The 21,800-nt window shown below is 40.6% G+C and overlaps 2 protein-coding genes across 8 annotated transcripts in view; both read left to right on the top strand.

Annotated features, from left to right (window-relative positions):
* The window catches only part of LOC110977126 (rho-related BTB domain-containing protein 1-like), a 48,270-nt gene extending 40,851 nt beyond the window's left edge, over positions 1-7,419 (top strand). For all 4 annotated transcript variants that reach the window (XM_022230971.2, XM_022230970.2, XM_022230972.2 and 1 more), the window contains one exon: positions 148-7,419. In XM_022230971.2, the coding sequence (XP_022086663.2) occupies positions 148-390 (243 nt within the window). In that variant the 3' untranslated portion in view covers positions 391-7,419. The remainder of the gene's footprint in view (positions 1-147) is intronic.
* Positions 7,420-8,826: 1,407 nt separating this feature from the next.
* LOC110977143 (gamma-adducin-like) overlaps positions 8,827-21,800 on the top strand; it is a 57,239-nt gene continuing 44,265 nt past the window's right edge. For 2 of the 4 annotated variants that reach the window (XM_087145013.1, XM_022231002.2), the window contains exons 1-2: positions 8,829-8,989; positions 20,796-21,064. In XM_087145013.1, coding sequence (XP_087001139.1) covers positions 20,852-21,064 — 213 coding nt within the window. In that variant the 5' untranslated portion in view covers positions 8,829-8,989; positions 20,796-20,851. Of the gene's footprint in view, positions 9,014-20,792; positions 21,065-21,800 lie in introns of all 4 variants that reach the window. The other 2 variants (XM_087145012.1, XM_087145011.1) reach the window with 2 other exon arrangements.

Here is a 21,800-nt window from a genome sequence, read left to right as displayed (position 1 = left end):
TTACATACGGGAATTGATTTTGGAGTCAAAGCCCGAGATGGAGACAAAGTTAATTATTAGAAAAACGGCCCCGGTACCAGACCTGTACGATCCAAAGTTTTAAAAAGGCTCACAGTACGCTCCTTTCACCCTTCCCTCCTCCTTCAGGTACACAACGCCAACCAGCTCTACCACTGGTGCATCCACCACATGGCCATCCACTACGACGCCATCAGCAAGAAGCACCCACGCCTGCTTCGCGACATCAGCCAGGAGGCGTGCAAGGAGATCCACTGCCAGCGGTGGCCGCCGCTCTACTACCTGAACGAGATCGAGGAGTACGAGCAGCAGCAGCGGGAGAAGAAGCGGCTGGCCGACCGCAGCAAGAAACACAAATGGTGTCTCAAGTGAGGATGACGCGCATCCCCTCCCCCTCCCCTGCGGGACGTCTTTTTTTCTGCACATCGCTCGGGCATCATCTGATAATGTTTCCACCGTATTAAAGTCTGTAAAGTCATTGGCTACATTTTGGTGTATTACGGTCCTGAGCCTACAAACAGCAAAGTCAGGCCCATGGGTAAGCGAGAGCATACCTGTAGTCTGGATCAGTCTGGGAACACACCTCTTACATCGCGCAGTTATTTCAGGATGGCAGAAAGTAAATGCTTAGGGCCTGTTTGTTTCACACTGATTTGGATCACGATCAGTGATCCCATTCATTAGGTAGGTTCTGTTGTAAGTGAACCAACATTAGATCACTGATCACGATCCGAATCCGCATGAAATGTACAGGACCACAGTTGATCACTTGATGTGATTGGAGAGCATTAGCTCATGCAAATATTTTCCTTCACCCGTGAGTATAAAGAGTAGCCCACATAAACGCAGCCTTAGATTTCTCACTTTGTCGCGAGTGGTTTGAGGATCTGTGCTTATAGAGGGTCGCGGATTGAGGTCAGTTTATGATGCCATTTTGTGTCCATAGTGGTGGCTTGTGGTATGTAGCATTGCACTGATCAATCAGGAAAATGTGAAATGAAAGACAAATGTTGAAGGATTGATTGTTTCGTATGTCAACACGCATGCAGAATGCACACTTGTCTGTGGATGCACGGCTGACTTTATGACCAAAATGGCTTCCAGTCTAAAGCTGTCGCAACTCTTTCCATGCACGTCTTCATTGATTCAGAATACATGTTGCCTGCTCAGAGGTTACCATAGCCTTATGGGAAGAGACAGATCAGATTGATCACTGCAGATGAGATTGATAACTGCAGATCAGATTTTATTTTGGCTGCCAATCTGGTCTTGTAAAAGCTTGAAATAAAAGAAAAAATTCTTTGACTTATAAACACCAATATGCTAAATTGGCCTTATCAAGTCTAACAAACTATATAGGCCAGGGTGGACATCCAGGACATTCACAAAATCATGGGTAGCAACCACACCGCACCGATGGAAACAACTGCAATGAGCACGCGCATACGTACCGATCAAAGAAAAGATTGAGTAGCTTGATCCTCTGACTGGCTGGTTAGTGCGTGTCACCATGGTCGCTGTTGTTTTCACCAGCATGGTGTGGTTGCTACCCACCATTAACCACTTCCTGTCAGGGATTCCGGTACTGGAAACGTATTCTTTGTATGCATGGCCTTGGTCTCCAAATCGGACAAAGGGAACTGGGCCTTGTAACAAAAGACCGTACTCGGAACAAAAGACCAGGCTGCTGGGAATTACCGACATTTTTTCACTCTCAATAGTGGAGATAATCCAGCCTTGTTTTGAAACAGTATACCACGGTTTTGGGCATTTAGTGCGAGTGGATTACCACTGGGGATAAAAGCGCTTCACCACTGCAGCGATGAGCCACACAGTACTGCTGCACGCTAATCTGGCCCCTATTGAAAAGAGGTCAGCAGCACACTGTGCCAGGTTTGTGAACGAAAGAAAGTTACATAACACCGCTCAATCTGGGCTCTTTTTTACAAGGCGGCAGGCCTGGCTGAAATACTCCAGCATCAATAGATGTTGTCTGTCAGGTTAGAGTGGAAACCAGACAGTCCTTCTTGTGGGTGTAAGTGTCCAGTAAGTGAAGATGGAATTTTTGAAAATTTTGAAAATAGAAAAAAATGATAAATATCACGCCCCAGTATCATGAACATTGATAACTGCCACTGGCGCGAAGTGGTTAAGCGAAATTGCCGGATGTCCACCCTTGCCTATTCCCGTCATTGTTTGAATTACTGGCTGATTTCAAATCGGACTTACAGTTTATCTTTTACTTTGCTGCCAAATTTCATTCCATATATCTTTCCAGATCTGGAACAGCTTTAAAAGATAAACGAATAGATTCTTGCGTTAAAACCGTTGCAATGCATTGTACTTAGGTGTTATTCATATCTCATTGGTGGTGAATATGCTTTGCCAAAAAAGTAACATTTCCGTGCATGGACTCATGGAAACGTTAGTGACGATATTTATATTGTGCTGTTACCCTTCATGAGAGACACTTTGCTAATGTTGTGTTCTTTCACAGCCGAGTTTTAAACAACCCAGCCATGCAGAAAGTCATATTAACGCTCTTTCTTCGAAAGAACATGTATGACATAAAAGCTGTCCAGAGAAATTGATATTTATGCCAGGTTAGATGGCAGCCACATTGAACGATCGGATCTCGTTCAGGCCTCTTTGTATCTACAGAAGAAAAATGGCCAAACTGGAGGGTACATTGAATTTGGCTCCTTTATGTTTATGTAAATGAACTTGTGAATAAACATTTGCTTGTTAATTTATTTCTGCAGAGGTTAGAATGTACGATTTAATACAGGCCATGGTCTGAAAAGGGGGCCACAGTGTTAAAAATGAAAAACTAAAATTGTTACTGATCTCGTTTTTCTGAATGGCAGCTCACAGCTCTTGATTTTGTTGACATAGTATTGTACGTCTGCTAGAAAATAAGAGGGGAATTTCACATCTACGCAATCACGGTTGAATGCTTTTCATTCAGATGACTGGGATTCAGTTTGGTCTGAAACAATATCTTTTATGGTTCCAAAACAAAATTTTGACTGAGCATGGATATTTGCTTTAAAGTAAGAAGTGTTGTGAATGTTCAGCATAAGCCTTGAGGCTTTTGAAATGATGCTCAGGATGAGATGCAGAGTCACTTTGATTCAATGTACAGTGGCCAGTAACCTGATTGCCACTTTTCCAACAAATTCCATTATCTAACCTGTATTTTCTAGGGCTTATGTGCCCAGGACCCACCTTGAATTCCTCCAAAATCTGTCACTTTGCAGGAGACCATTTTTGCAGTCATGCCATGTCGTTCCTGGAACATAACAGTGGCTGAGCCCTACCTCCCTTCGGTCCTTGGGAATCCTTCTCGTTAGGCTGGGAATTCAAATATGAAGGAAAGTCTGATTTGCACAAGACTCATTCACTAGGTTTTTTTCCACTTTGGAATGCTGCATGTGAGAGGTTGAAAAATGAATCGGCTGATCTGAGACGAGGTCACATGCCTTTGCCATGTCTTTGGGGAAGGCTCTGGGAATGTTTGGGTTGAAACGATGACCAGATGCGAGTGACAATCTCTCAGCAACTGGTTATTATAATGCTTGTTCAGAAATTAAGTCACTTTGCTGAGCCGTAGTTCTCACTCAGATATGCCTGATTAGCAAGTGCACAGTGAAACCTCCACACCAAAATGTCACAAACATATGATACCGGTGTGTGTCTCCATTGTCGCAAACATGACATTACGCCAGCTTTGTGCAAAGTGAATTTTGCAAAAGCTGACCATATGCTAACTTCAGGGGAGGTCACTGTGATAAACACTTCTCGGCGTTAAATTTGTGTCACTTTTGCATGACATTATGAACTGGCGGTCACAGAGAATTCATGTTTCTGGAATATTAAATTTTACAACAATATCGACTCGGGTGTGTATTTCTGTTACAGGGAATTGTCGTTTTCCCACTCAGATTATCCACATCCTGACTCCACACACAAAAAATAATGAGCCTAGCGTAGGGTTGTAGGAACATGTAAATAAACTGTGGTATTTCTTCTTGCCTGGTTGATTTTTGGATTACCAAATCTTGAGTGTGCTATTTGCCTTTAAAAGGTCCAAGTTTGTAATGGTGAACTCATGTTTAATGTTCAGACAATATTAAAATAATATATCGATGACTTACCCAGGCTGTACGCGGTAAACTGTCTCTGTGAGATGATTGGCCTGGCTTTGTAAAACTGTCAGAAGCAGAAATTGTGAGCTTCTTTTTTGTTTATGTATTTTGTTTATTTGTATTTGTTACATTGCATGTGTAAATAAAAAAATAATAAACAGAGACGAATGATCATTTTTGCAATACAGAATTGAAAGAACTTTCTTTGACAGGTCTTCTTTCTTTACGGAAGAAAATCTGCAGTGTGCCTGATTGGATGAAATTCATGAAAAACTGGCCAATCAGACAAGCTCTTTGTCTGTTCTAAACTACACTGGCCAATTGAATTGTGTCAAAGTGAACACGATCAACTGTCCAGTAAGTATGAATTCTTGGCCACAGTTGGACAATCGGCACTTCGGAAAGATCAGTTTTATTAAATTTGTCTTGCCCACCAATTGTACATGATCCTCTATGATTAAAAACAAAACAAGGGCATATTTTTGTTACAAGATGTAACAAGTAAATAAAACTATTAAGATATCTGTGTTGGATCATTTCCAGCATGTACCAGGTGGAGGAATTACTTTTTGATAAATCACAGAACAAATATGTCAGAGTTAAGTATTGAAGTGCAGTGAGTATGTCTTGCAGATAATGCTGTGAAAGTTGAATGCTGCTAACAGAAGAAGCCATGGTTCATCGCTACCCCAAACTGAATTTTTTTTTCACAAATTGGCCCCAGTGGCAGAGCCCTGTAAGGATTTTCATCCATAAGAGGCAAAGTCCGAGTCGTTTTAACAAAGAGCTGTTCCAAGCTTCTACAGACCCCCTCCTGAGCACAAAAGTTAGCTTGCTCATTGTAAGTTGGTTTTTCTGTGCATAGCAAATTGGCCCCAGATGTAGCATACACCCCTTCCTTTCCATTGGAACTAAAATGGAGCATTTTATTTCTGTGTTAATTAGTTTTCAAATCAGTTTGAAACGTTTCTCCTCTCTGCTATCCTTTACAACGGTCACCTCACTTTTTCGAATCAGGTGTTGCTAAAGTAATGTTGCTTCCATTGAAGATTTATTTTAATCTTTGAACAAGTTGAATAAGACTTTGAAATGCCTAGAGAAAATATCATTTATTAAATTAGTCAAAATCAGAAGCTAAAAAGAAATATATTAACACATTAAATTTCACTCTTTAGATTTAATAAACAAATAGTTATACTCCTAATGTTAGTCCCCTGAGCTATATGGTGCTTGTACTTGTGAGCGGGCCTTCTTCACATTAAGTTGACAGTAGAGGTTATGTGTTAATGTGTCCACAGAGGGTTTCACTGGGATAGGCTTGAGTAATGCTTTTGTGCATTGTTGCAACTGAATTACAGAAACAGCCCCTGAGACACAATAGAGATGCCAGCAAAATGCATAACCTGTATTTGTATTGTCACAAAAGCAGGGACCGAGTTATGAGGACAAAACTGTCCCCGTAATGTTTAAGTCCCCATGAAGTCTACATTTTAACGTGTGTGGTCTCCATAATCCAGCAACAAGCGTGTATTTACCAAATATTTACCAAAATATGAGTACACACTGTTGACAGCGTGAAGAAGTGCTCAATTTTTTTTTCTCTCATGAAAAATGAACCTCAACACAAATAAGCCATTTGCGAGTTAAATTTGAATAAAATCTGGTACACTGAGTTCTTTAAATTCATGTGAACATAACAACTTGAATTCTCCATACTAAAACCACTGTTGCTATACCTCGTGATTCGGGGCAAGCTTTTGCTTAGTTACATAAAGAGACGCCTTGCAACAATGCACTGTTCTCTATGGATAAGAACGGTACAAAGGAACCAGTCCATTCCAGAGATGGTGATCGTTATGCAATAGCTTCCCCCGAATCACGAGGTACAGCAACAGTGTCTTCAGTCTGGGGAATTCAAATTGTTTCGTTTCTGTGCAATCAGATAACACAGTGTACCAGATTTTATTCAAATTTAACTCGCAAGTGTCTTATTCAAGAGCCCTAATCCCCTGCTGATTCCCTCCCCGAATTGTCACAAATTAAGTATGGAGCCATCGTTACAGTCCACAAAGTTATAGGGGCTTCAACAGATCTTCCACTGTACACACCTCACATCAAACAAACCCATCATCAGATATTGCCCATTGATGGGTAGTGTAAAAATTGGGCAGGGCCGGAGATCAGAGTAGACAGGAAAAGAAGTTTCTGCTCCATATTTTTCAACTCCAATAAGAAGCGAAACCTTCAATCATTGCCTTTCACTGCATCACTTTTGGACTTATTTGGGAAAACCTCTTTCTGTTTTTTCCTTGCAGTACGCTATATTCCACTCTGTTAGTCATTATGTACATAGTCATTTTAAAAGATAATAAAAGCATGGATGGAAAATAATAGCTAATGCAGAAATAGTGGCCAAGCTCTCGAAAACATTTTTTGTACAACCAAATGAAGGGAAACATGCTTTTGATAGTAAACAGAAGGCTTAGAGTCACATTGTGAGTAGAAAAGTGAAGATGCTTAAATGATAACAGCAGTTAGGGCTTTTGTTTTTGTTTGTGAAATAAAACTACTTTTGGATTGTTTGTTTTTCATTGTTATAGTGCGGCATTTGCCCACCCATTCCAATCGCCACTCCCCCTCCATACATGCTAATACACTTCTGGAGAAATACTGAGGATGTTACGAGGCTAAATGAAGTGTATTGAAAATAAAAAAGTGGATCAGGCCAACAAAGTTCTTTCAATGGACAATAAATAATCCAACTTTTTTTAGAGTCTTTGATCTACCATTCTTTGTCAAGAACATTATCTAGCTGTTAAGTTCACAGTTTTAATAAATTTAATTAATCCGATTTTAGTTTGGCTATTTTCTTGGGGTTTCACCCTCTGATAATTTTGACACATTCAATTTTGAATCATTATTTCCTAAAAGGGTTTTGGGGAGTGCCTGGCAGGTTCATCTCAGTTAATTGTTTTCCCCCGTTTTAATCCTTAACAGTGTATGACACAGCAACTTCCTCATAGATGACCCTGTAAAGTTTTTCAAAACTTAAACTCCAATTCTGACTTGTGATAATGATAGATATTCGTATACATTGTATAATTGTTTGTATTTTCTGTTTTTCCCCCTACATTTTAGTCCAAGCTCACTGATTGCGTGCCAAACAGTTGCTGTACGTACGATGGGCTCTTTTTTGTGCTGTAATTTTGTGCAATAGATGTGATTGGGTGGAAATAAAATTCGTAAAAAGCTAGTTGTAATTTGTGCTGGTGTCCCTCGTGTTCCGAAAATTATCATGCTAGCTGTCGCACCAGCATGACAGGTGACCATGACTGAAACACGTTCACTGGCAGATAGGGAGGGGATACAGGAATCCCCTTTCCTCCCCTCCCCCAGCTTGGACAAAACAGTTATTTCCACTCCTTCCAAAAGTGTGTAAAAAGCCCCCAACATGTGGCCTCAACCCTCACAAGAGCCATGTTTTTAGAATATTACACAGACCTCCAAACATTTTGCTTCTCCTGACACCAAACCTCCCCTCTGAAATTCAGTTCTCTGCCATCGAGCATTTAAGCCATCTTAAGTTGTGCTGAAATTAAATATTTCTAGTGCAAGTCATTCTTTTCGACTTTAAAAGGTGCCAGATACACCGCCTAAGTTTGCCCCCAGTCTCCAACTGGCACTTCATCTAGTCACTGGAGCACAACTGGTAGTTATAGGTGACCATCTAGTCACTGGAGCACTCCTGGTAGTTATTGGTGACCGTTCTTTGTGAATTCGGAGTTACTAAGTCACTTTCCACAACAGGTTGTGTATGCAAGAGGCCTGCCAAACACTGAAATATTCAAGCAAAGTTCTGAAACTCAACCAAGTAAACTGCTAAAGCTACTGGCGTTTAGATAAAATTTATCCAAAGAAATTGTGTTTGGGGGCTTTGTCAAAAGGAACTAGTAATTCTTGACAGAAGAGGAAAAGTGCAGTGTGTGATAAAATTTGTAACAACGTTTTTGGAGGGTGGCTGAGGTTGTTTGATCAAGTTCAAATCTTTCTGAGGGATTTTATCTCCCCCCCCCCCGTCACAATGCGAAATTCTACAGCTGGGGCTCTCAACAATTACAACGTCACTACACATCTGCGTACATGTAGCCCATCTACAACAACATGGACCCAGCGGCCCTCCACACCGATTACGGTTGATACGATGGGAACGCAGGGAGAACAGCGCCGCGCCCTATATTTATAGCTGCTGGCGCTTCTAACAGCGCCATCTATTGCCAGCATCGGGGAAAGCTACTTGGTTCAAATCACGGAGGCTATTTTAATTGATCTTCCTCCCTTTGGAAAAGCACTCCTGTTGCCCATGGAGAGTGAATTGTTCCCTCTTGGACGTCACGACGGACTGAATTTTACCCTGAACTAGGAACACAGCGACAGAAAATAGTCATGAATCCTTTTTAATGTAGAAATTTTTAAGTTAGCATGTCGATTTGGAGCGAGTAAGTGATTATTTCAGTGGTGGGAGCGGCTTGCCGGTGAGGGAGGGCAAACGCCGTTGAGACAAACCGTCTGCATGCACTTGCAGACAAATGATTTTTATAGCCCGATTGAGCGCGATACCTACGGCTTATCGAAAGACCAACGGCACGAATTAGTCTGGTTCAAGAGAGCGCGCGATTGGGCTTGTATGAGCGTACATGCAGGATACCGCGTACCGCTGCTGTTTTGTGCCAATGCCGGAGACACAGATCGCGGCGAAATTGTGATTTTTAATTGCCTTTTCTGTGAGGATTTCTAACGCAAAAGTGGATATATTACAATCTGTGGTGAGTCAATAACCTTCTGAATTGGTGTGTAAAATTTCAAACTTTTATAAAGTTTACTTGGTAATTTTTTTCAGCTGCTAATGTTGAGTGTGTTTTCTGCGTTCAATCTGCATCATCCATTCGAAGGCAGACAGATGTGCAGGCGTGCCTCTGGTTTGAATTTTGTATAATCCAGCGCCTTTCCACCTGATCGCGCCTGGCAAGCTTTAGGTGACAGGCGAGACAAAATACCCACCTTATCTGACATCTTCGTGATCATGTTTTGCGCGGATGGTGTAATTTCATACCTGCAAGTGAAGCATAATCATAAAATGTGACAAATTATGGGTCGCGAGAGGAGGTGGAAATGACCTGGGCTGCATTGGTTTGAATTTGCTGCATGTTGAATGTATTGCCTTGGATTTATAGGTTAGTACATGTAGGCATGCTTAATGCTGGAGATTACTAAAAATTGGAGTGGATAGTGAGAAAAGCACATATTATAAATGGACTTGTAGTAATGTTCTGCTTAATCATACTTGTAAGCCAACATGTTGGCTAATATTACTGACCCATTTGTGAACAGAAATCTAGAAAACTGAAGATGGGCCTGTTTAGTGTTTGTACAGTGATGCACATGTGCTACTTATGACTGCCAAGTGAGTTTATGTCTGCGTAAAAATTAAGGAGCATGTCTTTTTCAGCGTCTTTGGTTGAGTTTTCAATATTTGCGCACTGATTTTTTTCCTTTAGCAGCTTTTGTGAAGAATGTAAAAATTTCAGTTGTAACATTCTGGGGATATTGCTAAGATTAAAAACTACATGTAAGTAAGCCTCAGCACATGTAAAATAGTAGTTGGATTACGTTTGAAGTTTGGTCCTACCAGTATGTGCAGTAGTTCGATTCCCTGCAGACTCATTCTATGAGCTGCAGTCAGTAGGCAGTCGGGGCATCTAAAAATCACACGAAACAACTTTGTGCTAAATGCATCGTTGCATGGCATACATGGACGTGTGAGAGAGATTGCCTGCTTGCTGCTAATTTGGCATTCTGAGGATCAGGTTGAGGTATTTAGAGTTAAATGGCAAAAGCATAGATTGGAAAATGTCTTTTAAATTAAGGTCGAAGTATACATAGATTGGAAAATGTGTTAAACTAAGGTCAAAATATACATACATGTACATGTAGTACCACCACCTTCGGGAGGCAAGAGTTGACTACGGGTACTGTACATAAGGTCAAATGATCACATTTCTTAATGGTCAACTGATGTGCTTTGGGTCTGGCACTTTCGAATGTACTGTACATGTATATGTATGTAACTTGCATTTAGGCAAAAGTAGCCATCCAAGACACTGCAGGAGTCTGTTGTGTAGTAACAGACATCAAAATTGTGACAACATGTCATGCTCAAACATTTATCACAGCAGTTAATTTGTCTTTTTGAATGCAAGCAGTTGGTAACACCAAGTACTGTTCTGGATGACAAATGCAGCCCTTGATCGGGTTAGAAGTTCCAAACCCTCTTTGCCAGTGATTCACAGTGACATTGTTCAGCTCCCTGGGCATAATCTCATTTGCGCTTTGTGTGCGTACACATGTAGAGGTACGTGTACATGTAATGTACAGTTATGCATTCGGATTAGTGCCTTGAGCACTAACTGAATTGGAAAAAAGACTCACTTCACCGACTCATTGGTGAGGATTAGCTCAACCCTTACAATATGCAGGGTCACCACAAAATGGTAGCAGTGCTATAACAAGAATGCCAAATGTATGTTGACAGAAAAACCAATGGGAAGAAGTACCTCATGCATATATGCACAAATATTTTCTCCTTTTTTGTTTTAAGTGCCTCTAAAAGACCAGGCGTCCGTCTTTGACATTTATGTTAGTAATAGTTTGTGGTTGAAATACCCGTACTGTACAAAGTACCTGTACTTAAGTTAGTGCATAAAAATATCCTACAAATGCTGTGGACACTGCTGTTCATGTACAATTGCATAATGTACATGTTAGGTGTCCTCATTCTTGGAGTTGCCAATACATTCTAGACTGTGCGCAAACTGAGCCATTAATTGACATCAATGATTTTTATACTGATTGTACAGCAAAATGGCACTAGTAATTGGGCTGATTATAAAACTTTTAATTCATCTCCCCTCGGAAATTTGTGAGTCTAGTACTTGACATGGTGTGCATTATTTCCCCCATCTCTCCTTCCACAGCCAACTTCTGAAAATTTTTACCTTCAGTTTTACATGTCAGTAGACAGTTATTAATACTTGTACCTCAATTTACAAGTTAAATGTAACCTGTTTAAATATTACTTTCAGATTTGGCAGCACTATATTGTATTTAGCATATTGCTTGTGTTAACCATTTTATTCCTCTGTATGTCAGGTATTCACAATTAAAAAAAAAATCATCAGAATGGCTCTTCCAATGATAAAAAGGATAAAAAAAGGATTAAAACGGCAAATCTACATGTAGGCATAATCAGGCTGCATTCATGTACTGTATGTACCCGTATGTATAGAGTACATGTGTTCGCTGCTGCCTCACGCACTTGCTCATGGCAGTAGCCTTTAGTAGATGCTGCATATGCACACCGTCAAATGACTCATTGTGCGTGATTCATGTCTAACTGCCACCAGACATGACAACTGCACCCAGTGCCTCTGGCTCCATCCCAAGCTCCAAGGACCCTTTTTAGAAATTATAATTCAGCCTGGTCCAGGTCACTGAATGCAGAAGAAACAGGAACGTGCCATTTTGGCATCGGATAGAGCGTGGTCAGGTCTACCATGAACACGAGTGCACATTTTTCAAGTCGTGAAGAGTAAGTGCAGAGTGGTACGGGGCTCATGTACATAATCTAATCACGGCCCCAGAACACATTTTGTTTGAAAAATTGGCTACATGCCTGTAAAGTGGATTACTTTCCTCTTAAGTTAGTTATTCAGAATCAGATTAATCTTGATTTTTTTTGCGGGCCCCTGCGTACACGTGGCGCATGCTTATGTGAAATAGAAGTGGAGCTACATGTATATGCGTCTGAGCCCATTTGCTCCGATTGATGCTCAGTTCTCTGTTAAAGGCTGACAGTGAATCCGATTTTGAGTTGTTAAAATGTGCAGCTGCATTTTAAAATTCTTGAGTGATTTTTATTGGCTTAGAAGTTTAATAGGAATAGGTATTCATGCTCTCTAATTTTGCAAATTGTGACCTTACCTGAAAGAATAGACTTTGTTCATTGGTTGGCCATATTGGAATTGAAAGCAAAGTTACCTCTTCATTTCTAAAGTTCTAAAGGGAGGCTTGGTATGCATGGCAGTTATAAAACAGTCTGGTACCATTGTAATTGACAATTTGCAATTTGTGAAAGGGATTCAAAGAATGACCTCAAAAATGGCTTCCACGTGAATAACGTCTATTACATTTACTAGCTGCAGGCAAACCTCCTTAGTCAATTATTTACATGTTAAATTCTTTGTGAGTAAAATGAGAGGTTTCAAACTTGAGGCATTCAAACTTGGTAGCCTTAAAGACACCTAAACCTAGGCAGTTGAGAATTTGATCAGTGTCAAACCGTGGTCTAGGAGATGGGTGTTGAGGCAAGCACCACCATGGCAACCAGACCCTCCTCCCCTTCACCGAGTTCACTTCTGTTTTTCAAACAACTTATGTGTGGTTAATGCTCTTTCCAGTTGGCTCTCAGTTTTCTTGAGCATCAATCTTCATTGGCTTGATGTATATTTTCTCTGATCACAATAAATATGAGTCATGCCCACTGACCTCAACAGCTTCTGGGGAGTCAACAGATCAAAAGAGTTTTATTGCAGCCAGTACATGTATCTGTTTTACGTGTGTACATTTTAAACAGTCCTTTCCAAACAAACTTTTTTCCCCACAGTTGGGGTGATTGATGGAATACCAGCAGTTACTGAAATTTTGTTTTATTTATTTTGTTGTTCAAAATAAAAGAAATTATGAAAAGCTGAATTGATTGAAGGGCTTTCCTGGGGTGTTGTGGTTGCTTTGTGTCAGAATGACTCTGTAGGTTATGGTCCCTACGGCATCTGTTCAGGTCACACCTTGGGCTATCATTCAGTTGTGTTCTGCAGCTGGGTCAGGTCATGGTTTGGACAAATCAAGCTGGAAAGTGAGAAAATACAGATAAAAAAGGAGACTATGCATTTGTGCAAGTGTGAATGAGAGGATGGGGGCTGTCAGGGTTAGGTCCTCATAGAGCACCTTCCTTGAGGCTTCACAGTCACACCCTAGGATCATTCCTTGCAGTAAAGATTGCGCCCTAACAGCCCTCAGTCCTCCAACAGGTGAAGGATTGAGGACTGTTAGGGTTAAAGAGAGTGACAGATGACTGAAATTGCAGGTGCGTGTACATGTATTTTGGCAATAACCTGGTGCGAAAAGACTCTGCATGCCTTTTTTGCTTTCGGTTTCTGTCGTAAAGTCTCAAGTTCGGTCTCCAGGGGCACAGCTCTCTGTTTGGGCTTGCTACTAGTATATTTCCGGCACATTATTGTTGACCTTATTTGAACACTGTTCCTCTGAAGTACACAATAACCATGTTTGTATGGTTCCCCGAGGGCAGTGCCATGTCAAAGAGCAGATTCTTAACTGTAAAATTGCCAGCACCTGTCTCGGTGTCAGTTTCACCCAGCACAGTATTCATGTACACATCTGTGTCATAAGACTTCTTTCAAAGAAAAGAGGTCTGGGAAAAGGTGACCATGTGAGGAAACATACTGAAGACTTTATCTCAGCCATCTTGTAATGAATATTTGCGTGATGTACATTATCTTTGCCATTTCTTGATGTGCACGTGTTTTTTGTGTGAAAATGGTTATGGTTTACAAGGAAGTGGTGTGTTAAGGAAATTGGCATATCCTATGATTACAATTCAGGAAGTGATTGCCTGGTCCTGTTGAAAGTTATCACAAATTCCAGGGATGTTTGCGCGCTGGCATGTTAGAGTAACATATGTTGCATCGGTCAGCTAATGTGTTTAATAGATTAAAAAGTCAGGTAGTTCTCGACATGACTGCAACGTACTGGTACTGTTCAAGTGTTTGGAGCCTTGTCAGGTAGCCTGTGTGTGAGTTTCATAATATGTGGAACTGTGTTGCTGCCCTGTTAAGAATTTGTAAAATTTAAAAAAAAAATCATTGATCAAAGACTCAAAAGTTTTGTTGAAATTTGTCGGTGCATTTGTGTGCTTTGCATTTTGTTTTTAATATTTTATTGAGACCACAGATTCTTGTGGTGCTGAGTACATTTTGTACAGCGACGTACATGTACAAGATTGAATTAGCCAGATGCAAATTAGATTGTTCAAAATCTAATCTTGTGTGTTCTCAGCATTCAGTCCTAAATGAATGACTTGTAAATTGCAAATGCAGTCAGTGTAGGGTTCAGTTCAGGCTTCTTGTCAACGTTGGTTTGTTGGCTAAATAACAGGTGGAACTTTATTTTGAATCAGGTTATGCAGACGGGCCAAAAATGGTTAATTTGTCAAAAAACGATACTTTTGGGGGGGGGTTAAAAAGCTGTTGTTCAGTGATATGTGTACCATTTCATTATTTTTAATTTGTTTAATTACCCTAATGTGACTTTTGAAATATCCAACAATATTCCAGTCGTTTGGACAGAATGCCTTAAAGTGCATGTACATGTAGTTAAAATTATTCCAAGCCATTACAGTTGATTAAATCACAGGGCTCCATTATGCAAGGTGGTAAATGGAAGGCTGAAACGTGCAGGGAAAATCTGGTGGCATTTAAAAAGAAAAATGAAACAAAAATTTTTAAAAAAGAAAAAAATGTAATACAAACGACTACATGTATCAAACGACCCCCTCCCCCCCATCTGCGTTTGATTTGGTTATAAATGTCTGGCGCACAATGGCAGACAATCAAAGATAGGCTCTTTTTTGAGCCAATAACTTCAGCAGTCCGCGCTGAGGGAAACCCAAACGAAGCAACCACCTGCAGCGGGTATTCTTTCTTGCCATGGCTTTGCAAAATGTTGGTAAACCACGATGGAAATCCCCCACAGTTTTGAAAAATCCTGGGGAGAACCCTGAGGCCCAAGCCGTTCAACAATCAGTTGCTGGTTCGGCACTTATCACTGACATGTTCAGGTATAATGCGTATCCTACTTTTTCTTCGACCTGAATGAATATCGATTTTCTTGCGATATAAAAAAAATCAGGATGGCATTAATGCCCCTAACTTTGGTACGCTGGTGGCATGATTAATGCCCATAACTTTGGTACGCTGGTGGCATGATTAATGCCCCTAACTTTGGTACGCTGGTGGCATGATTAATGCCCTCACATTTGGCATTACTGCTCTTGATTTCACCCAGTCCACCAATGCCAAATGGCTGTGCCCTAAAAAAAAAATGGAATTCGAGGCCTGGAAATGCATTACAGACGATCAGGACTTTTGTGACACCGCCAACTTGGACGATATGACAGGTTACACAATGCCGACTTAGTCGGAGTTTACTGTTAAGCATAATGGAATAATTTGGTGACGTTGATACATGTGTGGTATGTAACAGAAGGTGAAAAATCAGTTATTTTGATGATGTATTTGACTCTCTTCCTGTGCAAAACAGTGCATAGTACTAACTGGGATATGTACATTACCAATATACATGTTCTACTGGTAGTACGTGATATGAGCCCATGCGAATCACTCTTTCCAACACAGACAAGTCCAGGGCTTCATTCACCATCCTGATGACATGACCTGTTTATGAAATGGCCAGGCATGCCAGTGCCAGTAACTGTGGGAAATGTGAGCCTGGGACAAGATCTGCCCGCGCCACAGGGATCTCCTGTACATTGTAGAGATTTAGATTTACCACTGGGAAGCCCCTTGTTGCCTCAGTATTGGTTACTGTGGGCTCCTGTGGGGTTCTGGTGATGCTTGTAATCAGATGGCAGACATTCTGTTGAAGCCCCGACCTTGGACTGGCACCTTGTTATGTGGATGTACCAGTACCACTCCCGGTTTCGCATTGGTGGATTGGCACTGTAGGGTTCGGCCTTGTTTTGAATTTACATGTATGGACAAACTACTCAGTACATACATGTCCTGAAGCCTTTAAGATAATTTTTGAAGTGCATGTACATGTATCTAACTTTACATGTACATGTGCATGTACGGTTCTGGGTGGTCTTTTGACTGCAACTGGTGCCAGTAGTGTTGCATCTTTAATTGTCTGGATTGTTATTTATTTTTGGCAGGCTTTTTGTTTGATTTAGTGTTACAATTTGGTCTTTGTACCCTGATTTCTTTGAATCGTTTGCTAGACCATGACCTCATTTTGGGGGTTTTTTGTATTGTTGGGTAACTGAATTACGGTAGTACCCGAAGCTTGATTCAGCTGCAGCAGGTGAATCACATCTTGAAAGGACTACCACTGTGTCCTGATGGAAAGAAATCCTCAGTGAGCCATTGGATTTTTTTTTTTTTATAGACTGGAGTTGGGGTTGTAACACTAGATACCTTAAGTCTAGAGATTTCACTGAAACCCAGTTTCTGGGACTAATCAAGTAATGTACAGATTTAGTTAACAGTAAAATTTGATGTTTATTTTTGGTACATTGAGTTATTTTAGCATCTGGTACAAAGCCAACTCTTTAATTGGACGCACCGGTGCATGTACAAATACAGTGTACATTATAATTTACAAATGTAGACATGTAAGGATTCATAACGGGGCTGCATGTACCGTACGTGTTACACACATGAACATGAGATGTGTTTGTAATACATGTGAGGTCATATTCACGATGTACATGTAGAATGCATTCATAATGCCTCAGTCTTTCAATATTATGGACACACTGCCTGCCCTGTGAAGAAGATTGGTGAGTCACGCCCAGCTTTATGTACTTCTTTGTGGTGGAGCTGCAGTGTTCAGTGTTATACTAACCTTGAAATACATGTATGCCAGAGTATTATATGAGGCCAGGGGAGGCCAGGCATTATTGATTTATTGTCCCGACTAAGTCAACTGGGTCCCAGTATTTCAACTAGCACACTTTGTGTTTGGGATTATGATTCTGGACTGTGCTAGCTGCTTGGGACATGCAAACAAGGGTGTGTTTGCAATGTACTGTATGTTGAAATTTATGGTATAAGTACAGTTTTGCCTGTCTGTTCCTGTATTCAAATTTGTTTGTAGCGATGTTCTTTAAGTACTCGCAGCAGTATTTGTGGAATTGTCTAGCCTGTAGGCTTACATGTACCATTATGAGAACTGTCGATGAATAGGCCTATTGTGAAATTTAAAAAAATATATATGTTTTCAGCTAGGATGAAATTAGACACAAACCCTTCTGAGACAGTGGATGAAACAAGACGTGAAATTAGTCCAGGCAAATTTATGCTGAGTGGTTCAGGGGTTTAGATAATTTTCTTCAGGCCATGAGTAAAATACCCACTTCCTTGCTTACAGTAGAGTACAGTACTCTTTTGCCCTCAGTAATGTTTCCTATTGTACTCTTCTTCAAGAGAGGGAGAGTACTGTTCTCCCTAGGAGGAACCGAGTACCAATATTAAGCAAATTAGTCCTTTCGCGTTAGTAATTATAATAATACTTGTTTTTTTTTCTTGAAAAACACAGTAAAAAACAGCACTTAGTGATAACCATGAACTCGTGAGACCATATCATTACATTAGTCTGCATTTACCCGTGTACTGCACATGTGAGGCTACCACTTGCAGATGCCATGTTGACCGGCTGCCGTGCGCACACACCTGGTGGTGGCCATTCGAAAAATCACGGTGCACGTCATTGCTTGGTGGTCAAATGCGTTCACACTCACAATCTGAACTTTAATCTTTCTGAGGTGTTTCAGACTCAATTTTTCCAAAACTGATACCTAGTTTTCTTGCAGATGTACCAGAAAGCCTCTAAAATGCTACGTGAAAAAATGCTCATGTTTGGCTGATCAAAACTTGCTGAAAACTTCACATTTATATGGCAGAACTTTCGATGAGGAGTTCGGGCTCTATCCATTCTTGCAAAAATCGATGAAAATAGCGTGGTCCTTGCAGGCTAAAAATCAATTTTACTGCATCTTGTCTTCAGGGAGTCTGGTGACCAAGTTTTTGCACACAAAAACGATCCATTTGTACAGTGCTTGGGCAGTAGCACATTTCGGTCTACAACACGTTTCACTTCAAGTCTTTCCTGTCGATTCGGGATTTTCTAAATAATTTATCATGGTTATGCACAGAGCAGCAGAAAAGCTGTACGCAGACAAACATGAGCAAATCAGTTTCAGTAGCGTCCACAACGAATGTTACTCTACTGGGCAAGGCGTAATTGACGAAACATGAAAAATACAGAAACTTATGGTACTTTCTCTATAGTTAAATCACTGAGTATTTTACGTTCAGCATGAGGTTTTAAGCTGGGTATTTGACTAAATTTCCAACTCGGGAAGCATATATGCCAATAGTAATCCGCATGTTATCTTAACTCCAGGTGGTTGATAAATGTGTACAGACTACAGTCCTAATCGATTTCACTCTCAGTGATTCAGTTCTAGCTGGACAAACTACTTTCTGTTGACTTTTCAATATTTGTCTTTGTACATGTACACTCTGCATTTCTACATGCAGCTTTTAGATTTCTTTGGAGCAAGACATTGGCGCAATGTCAATAGGATGGGATGGTTGACTATTTTACATGTGCATGTACCTTGAAGTAGTATGTACATGTATGTAAGTTGTACAGGTGACATAAGAATTTTTGCAGAGAGGGAATCATTTTGTGTTGTGCATTAATGTTTGCACTGTATACCACAAGTACTTTAATAGTTTGTTTTCCTGTTAAAATACTGTGTACACATTTGCCCAATATGATTGACCAAGGTTTATAGCAATTTATTTAGTGTACTTCTTAACAAATTTAACATGTTCTAAAGCTGAGCTTTGATCAGGTCAAAGGTACCGTTGATAGTGTTAATGGTGTTGCATGTTCCGAACCCGTAAGTGGGCATTAACATTGTATTTTCTAGATAATGTGCAGCTGTCATGTTATGGCACTGTGCCATTTCAGTGAATTGGAATAATACTGACTTTTTTTTCCTTTTGTGGGCTAATTTGGTCTGTTGAATGGTTTGTTTTATCAGTTTCTGGAAAGATTTAAGATTAAACAAAATTCTTAGTCTTTTACCCTGTGGGGTTTATGCGTGATAACTCGTGTAATTGTAACATACATGTACATGTCACTTAAGTTTGTGCTGTACAAGACTATACATGTACATACATGTATACCGGTACGTGCAGAACATTCATGCTAGCTCAGATTTTTCTTCAATGCTCAAACAATCAAATACCAGTATTTAATAATTCAATCAAGTAAATCGCATGTACATGTAAGTACGGGGACTTAAGATATTTGTGTGGCTAAAGATTAATCTCTTATAAATGTACTGTAAATCCATTGTTAATGACAGACTGGTCATTTAGAAGCCTAACCCCAGGTGTTATGGTAGAGTGAGTGTTACATAACACTTTCTGCCTTTGTTACTGGAACAAAGGGTTGATTGGGCTTGTGTGGTGTGTAGACCTACGAGTACACTGGCCAGTTAGAACATGAAGGGTAATAGATTGAATTGGAAACATGCATTTATGCATGGCGTTCATGGACAGAGGGAATGTACATGTACATGTGTGGTAGGGCTGATGAACATAAAGAGGATTGAAGAAATTGCTTGTCGAAAGGACAAAAGAGAAATGCAAGCAGACGCATTTGTTAACTTTGAATCCGAGTGATTGTGAATAGAGGCATGTACATGTCCGCCAGGGAGTCTACTTAATGCCTTTTAATTGGAACATTTCACATGCAATAGTCTGCAAAGCAAAAGAAGGTGCACATAAATATGTACATGTAATTCACAACGATTCTTTATCTGGGTAGTGAGTCATGTACATGTACATGCATGTCTTTGTACACTATGCTGGGTCTGAATAAATGTGTAGCTTGTCTGTGGGTTGTGTGCATTGGAGCACAAAGCACAAGCATGAATTGAATAACTAATTACACAATGGAGACCCCAACATTTACATTGTACAGATAGGAGATACAGTTTGCATTGCTGTTGTGTGCTGTTAAATCATCAGTTGTAGTTAGGATGGTAACAGTTAAGAGAATATGGCCACTTGGAAAACAGTTTTCCAAATGCAGTCCTGTTTGTGGATACAGCTGCTTTATATTTAAACTTCTTGTGAAAAAAAAAAATCATTTTATACCATTTTCCATCCAGTTTTATTTTACACCAAGACAGTACCTTTTTTCCCGTCCTGTTTTGTTTTACACCAAGACAATGTCTTTTATTCCGTCCAGTTTTATTTTATGCCAAGACAGCAAGACAGCACATTTTTTCTATTCCCAGGGAAGAGATTTGCAACGTTTTTGCACGATTTTCGCACGTCATTCGACCCTTTCGCATCCGATTCGCTGTGAATTTGCTGCGAATTCGCAGGGGGGGGGAAAGTTTTGGTCAAAATGCGAATGTGAATTCCTTTTGCTTTTTTCCCATTCCTTTTCGCAGCGTTAACTTTCAAATGCAACGCACTGTATTTGTTGGTTATGGTAACTGCCTCCAGTAGAACCTGCGAGTGTGTGCGCATTCATGTATCTGAATAGATAGTTGCTCACATTGGCACTGGATAATTTGTCACTTACTTGACTACATGACTAGATTCCCATAGATTTGTTCTTGATAGTCACATTCTCAACTTTTTGTGATGTTTTTTTTTTTTTCAGCAGTCGTGGCATAGCGTAACAGTCTCGTAGATCTCGTCTAACACTCAAACACACACACCATGGCGGACACGTCCTTAGCCAACAACGTGGACGAGGTCCGGGAGAAGCTCCTCCCTGACCCGGACGACCCCGAATACCAGAAGGAGCTGCAGCGCCCCGCCCACATCAAGGCAGACATGAAGGACATGGAGAGGCAACGCCGCGTCTCCCTCATCCTCAACAGCCAGGCCTTTCGGGAGGAGCTGGAGAGTATCATTGAGGCGCAGCTGAAGGTAAGATTACTTAGAGGAGCGAGAGAGATGTTAGAGCTCCATCCCCAAAATAAGTCTTGGTTGCAGCTGGGCGTAGCGTTTGGTGTGCTTTTCGGACATACCGGTACTGTGTGCAGAACTGAGGACGAAATAAGACCTCGTAATGTAGGGTGTGAAGACATGTAGACTTGCACAGGTCCACGCGATGCTTTTTCTTCTCTGGGAAATAAGCTTTTAGAGATATTTGGGGGCTAGGGTTATTTTGGGCAAAATGACAAATGGGAAAGGAAATTATCAAATATCCAACTTGGAGCAATCTTCGAAGTGGAAGAAAAATAAGTATTTCCTCTGAGCTTTCTTCAGGGAAAATAAGAAATGTCTGCACAAGCAGCCTGTATTTCCCATAGACACGTGTGTTACTGCCAGCCGCTGACAATAAACCCAGCAGCAGCACAAAGCCAGGGATCTGGCTCCATTTCCTGCCCATAAATGAATGCGTCATAGCTGCTGGAGCCAAGACTTCTTGGTCGTAGCTGTACCTTGGAGAGGACAAGAGCCCATCCCTTATTGGTTTCCAGACAAATAGGTATCTAAAACGGGCTTCCCAAGCTAGTAATACAGCTGTGTCTTTTATCATATCTTTGCATCTTTGTATGCATCTCTGCATCTTTGCATATTTCCAATGAAGCAAAGACCCAGACTTACCGGTAGCTCAAGACAACAGATTCAAATGCAGCCGTAGGTCTTTGCACTTGTT

The sequence above is a fragment of the Acanthaster planci genome, linkage group LG13, assembly GCF_054643075.1.
Source record: "Acanthaster planci isolate LZ-2023a linkage group LG13, COTS_SCS, whole genome shotgun sequence".
In the NCBI taxonomy this organism is placed as follows: domain Eukaryota; kingdom Metazoa; phylum Echinodermata; class Asteroidea; order Valvatida; family Acanthasteridae; genus Acanthaster; species Acanthaster planci.
The sequence above is the reverse complement of the archived record's forward strand: the minus strand, read 5'-3'. Positions and strand labels throughout refer to the sequence as shown.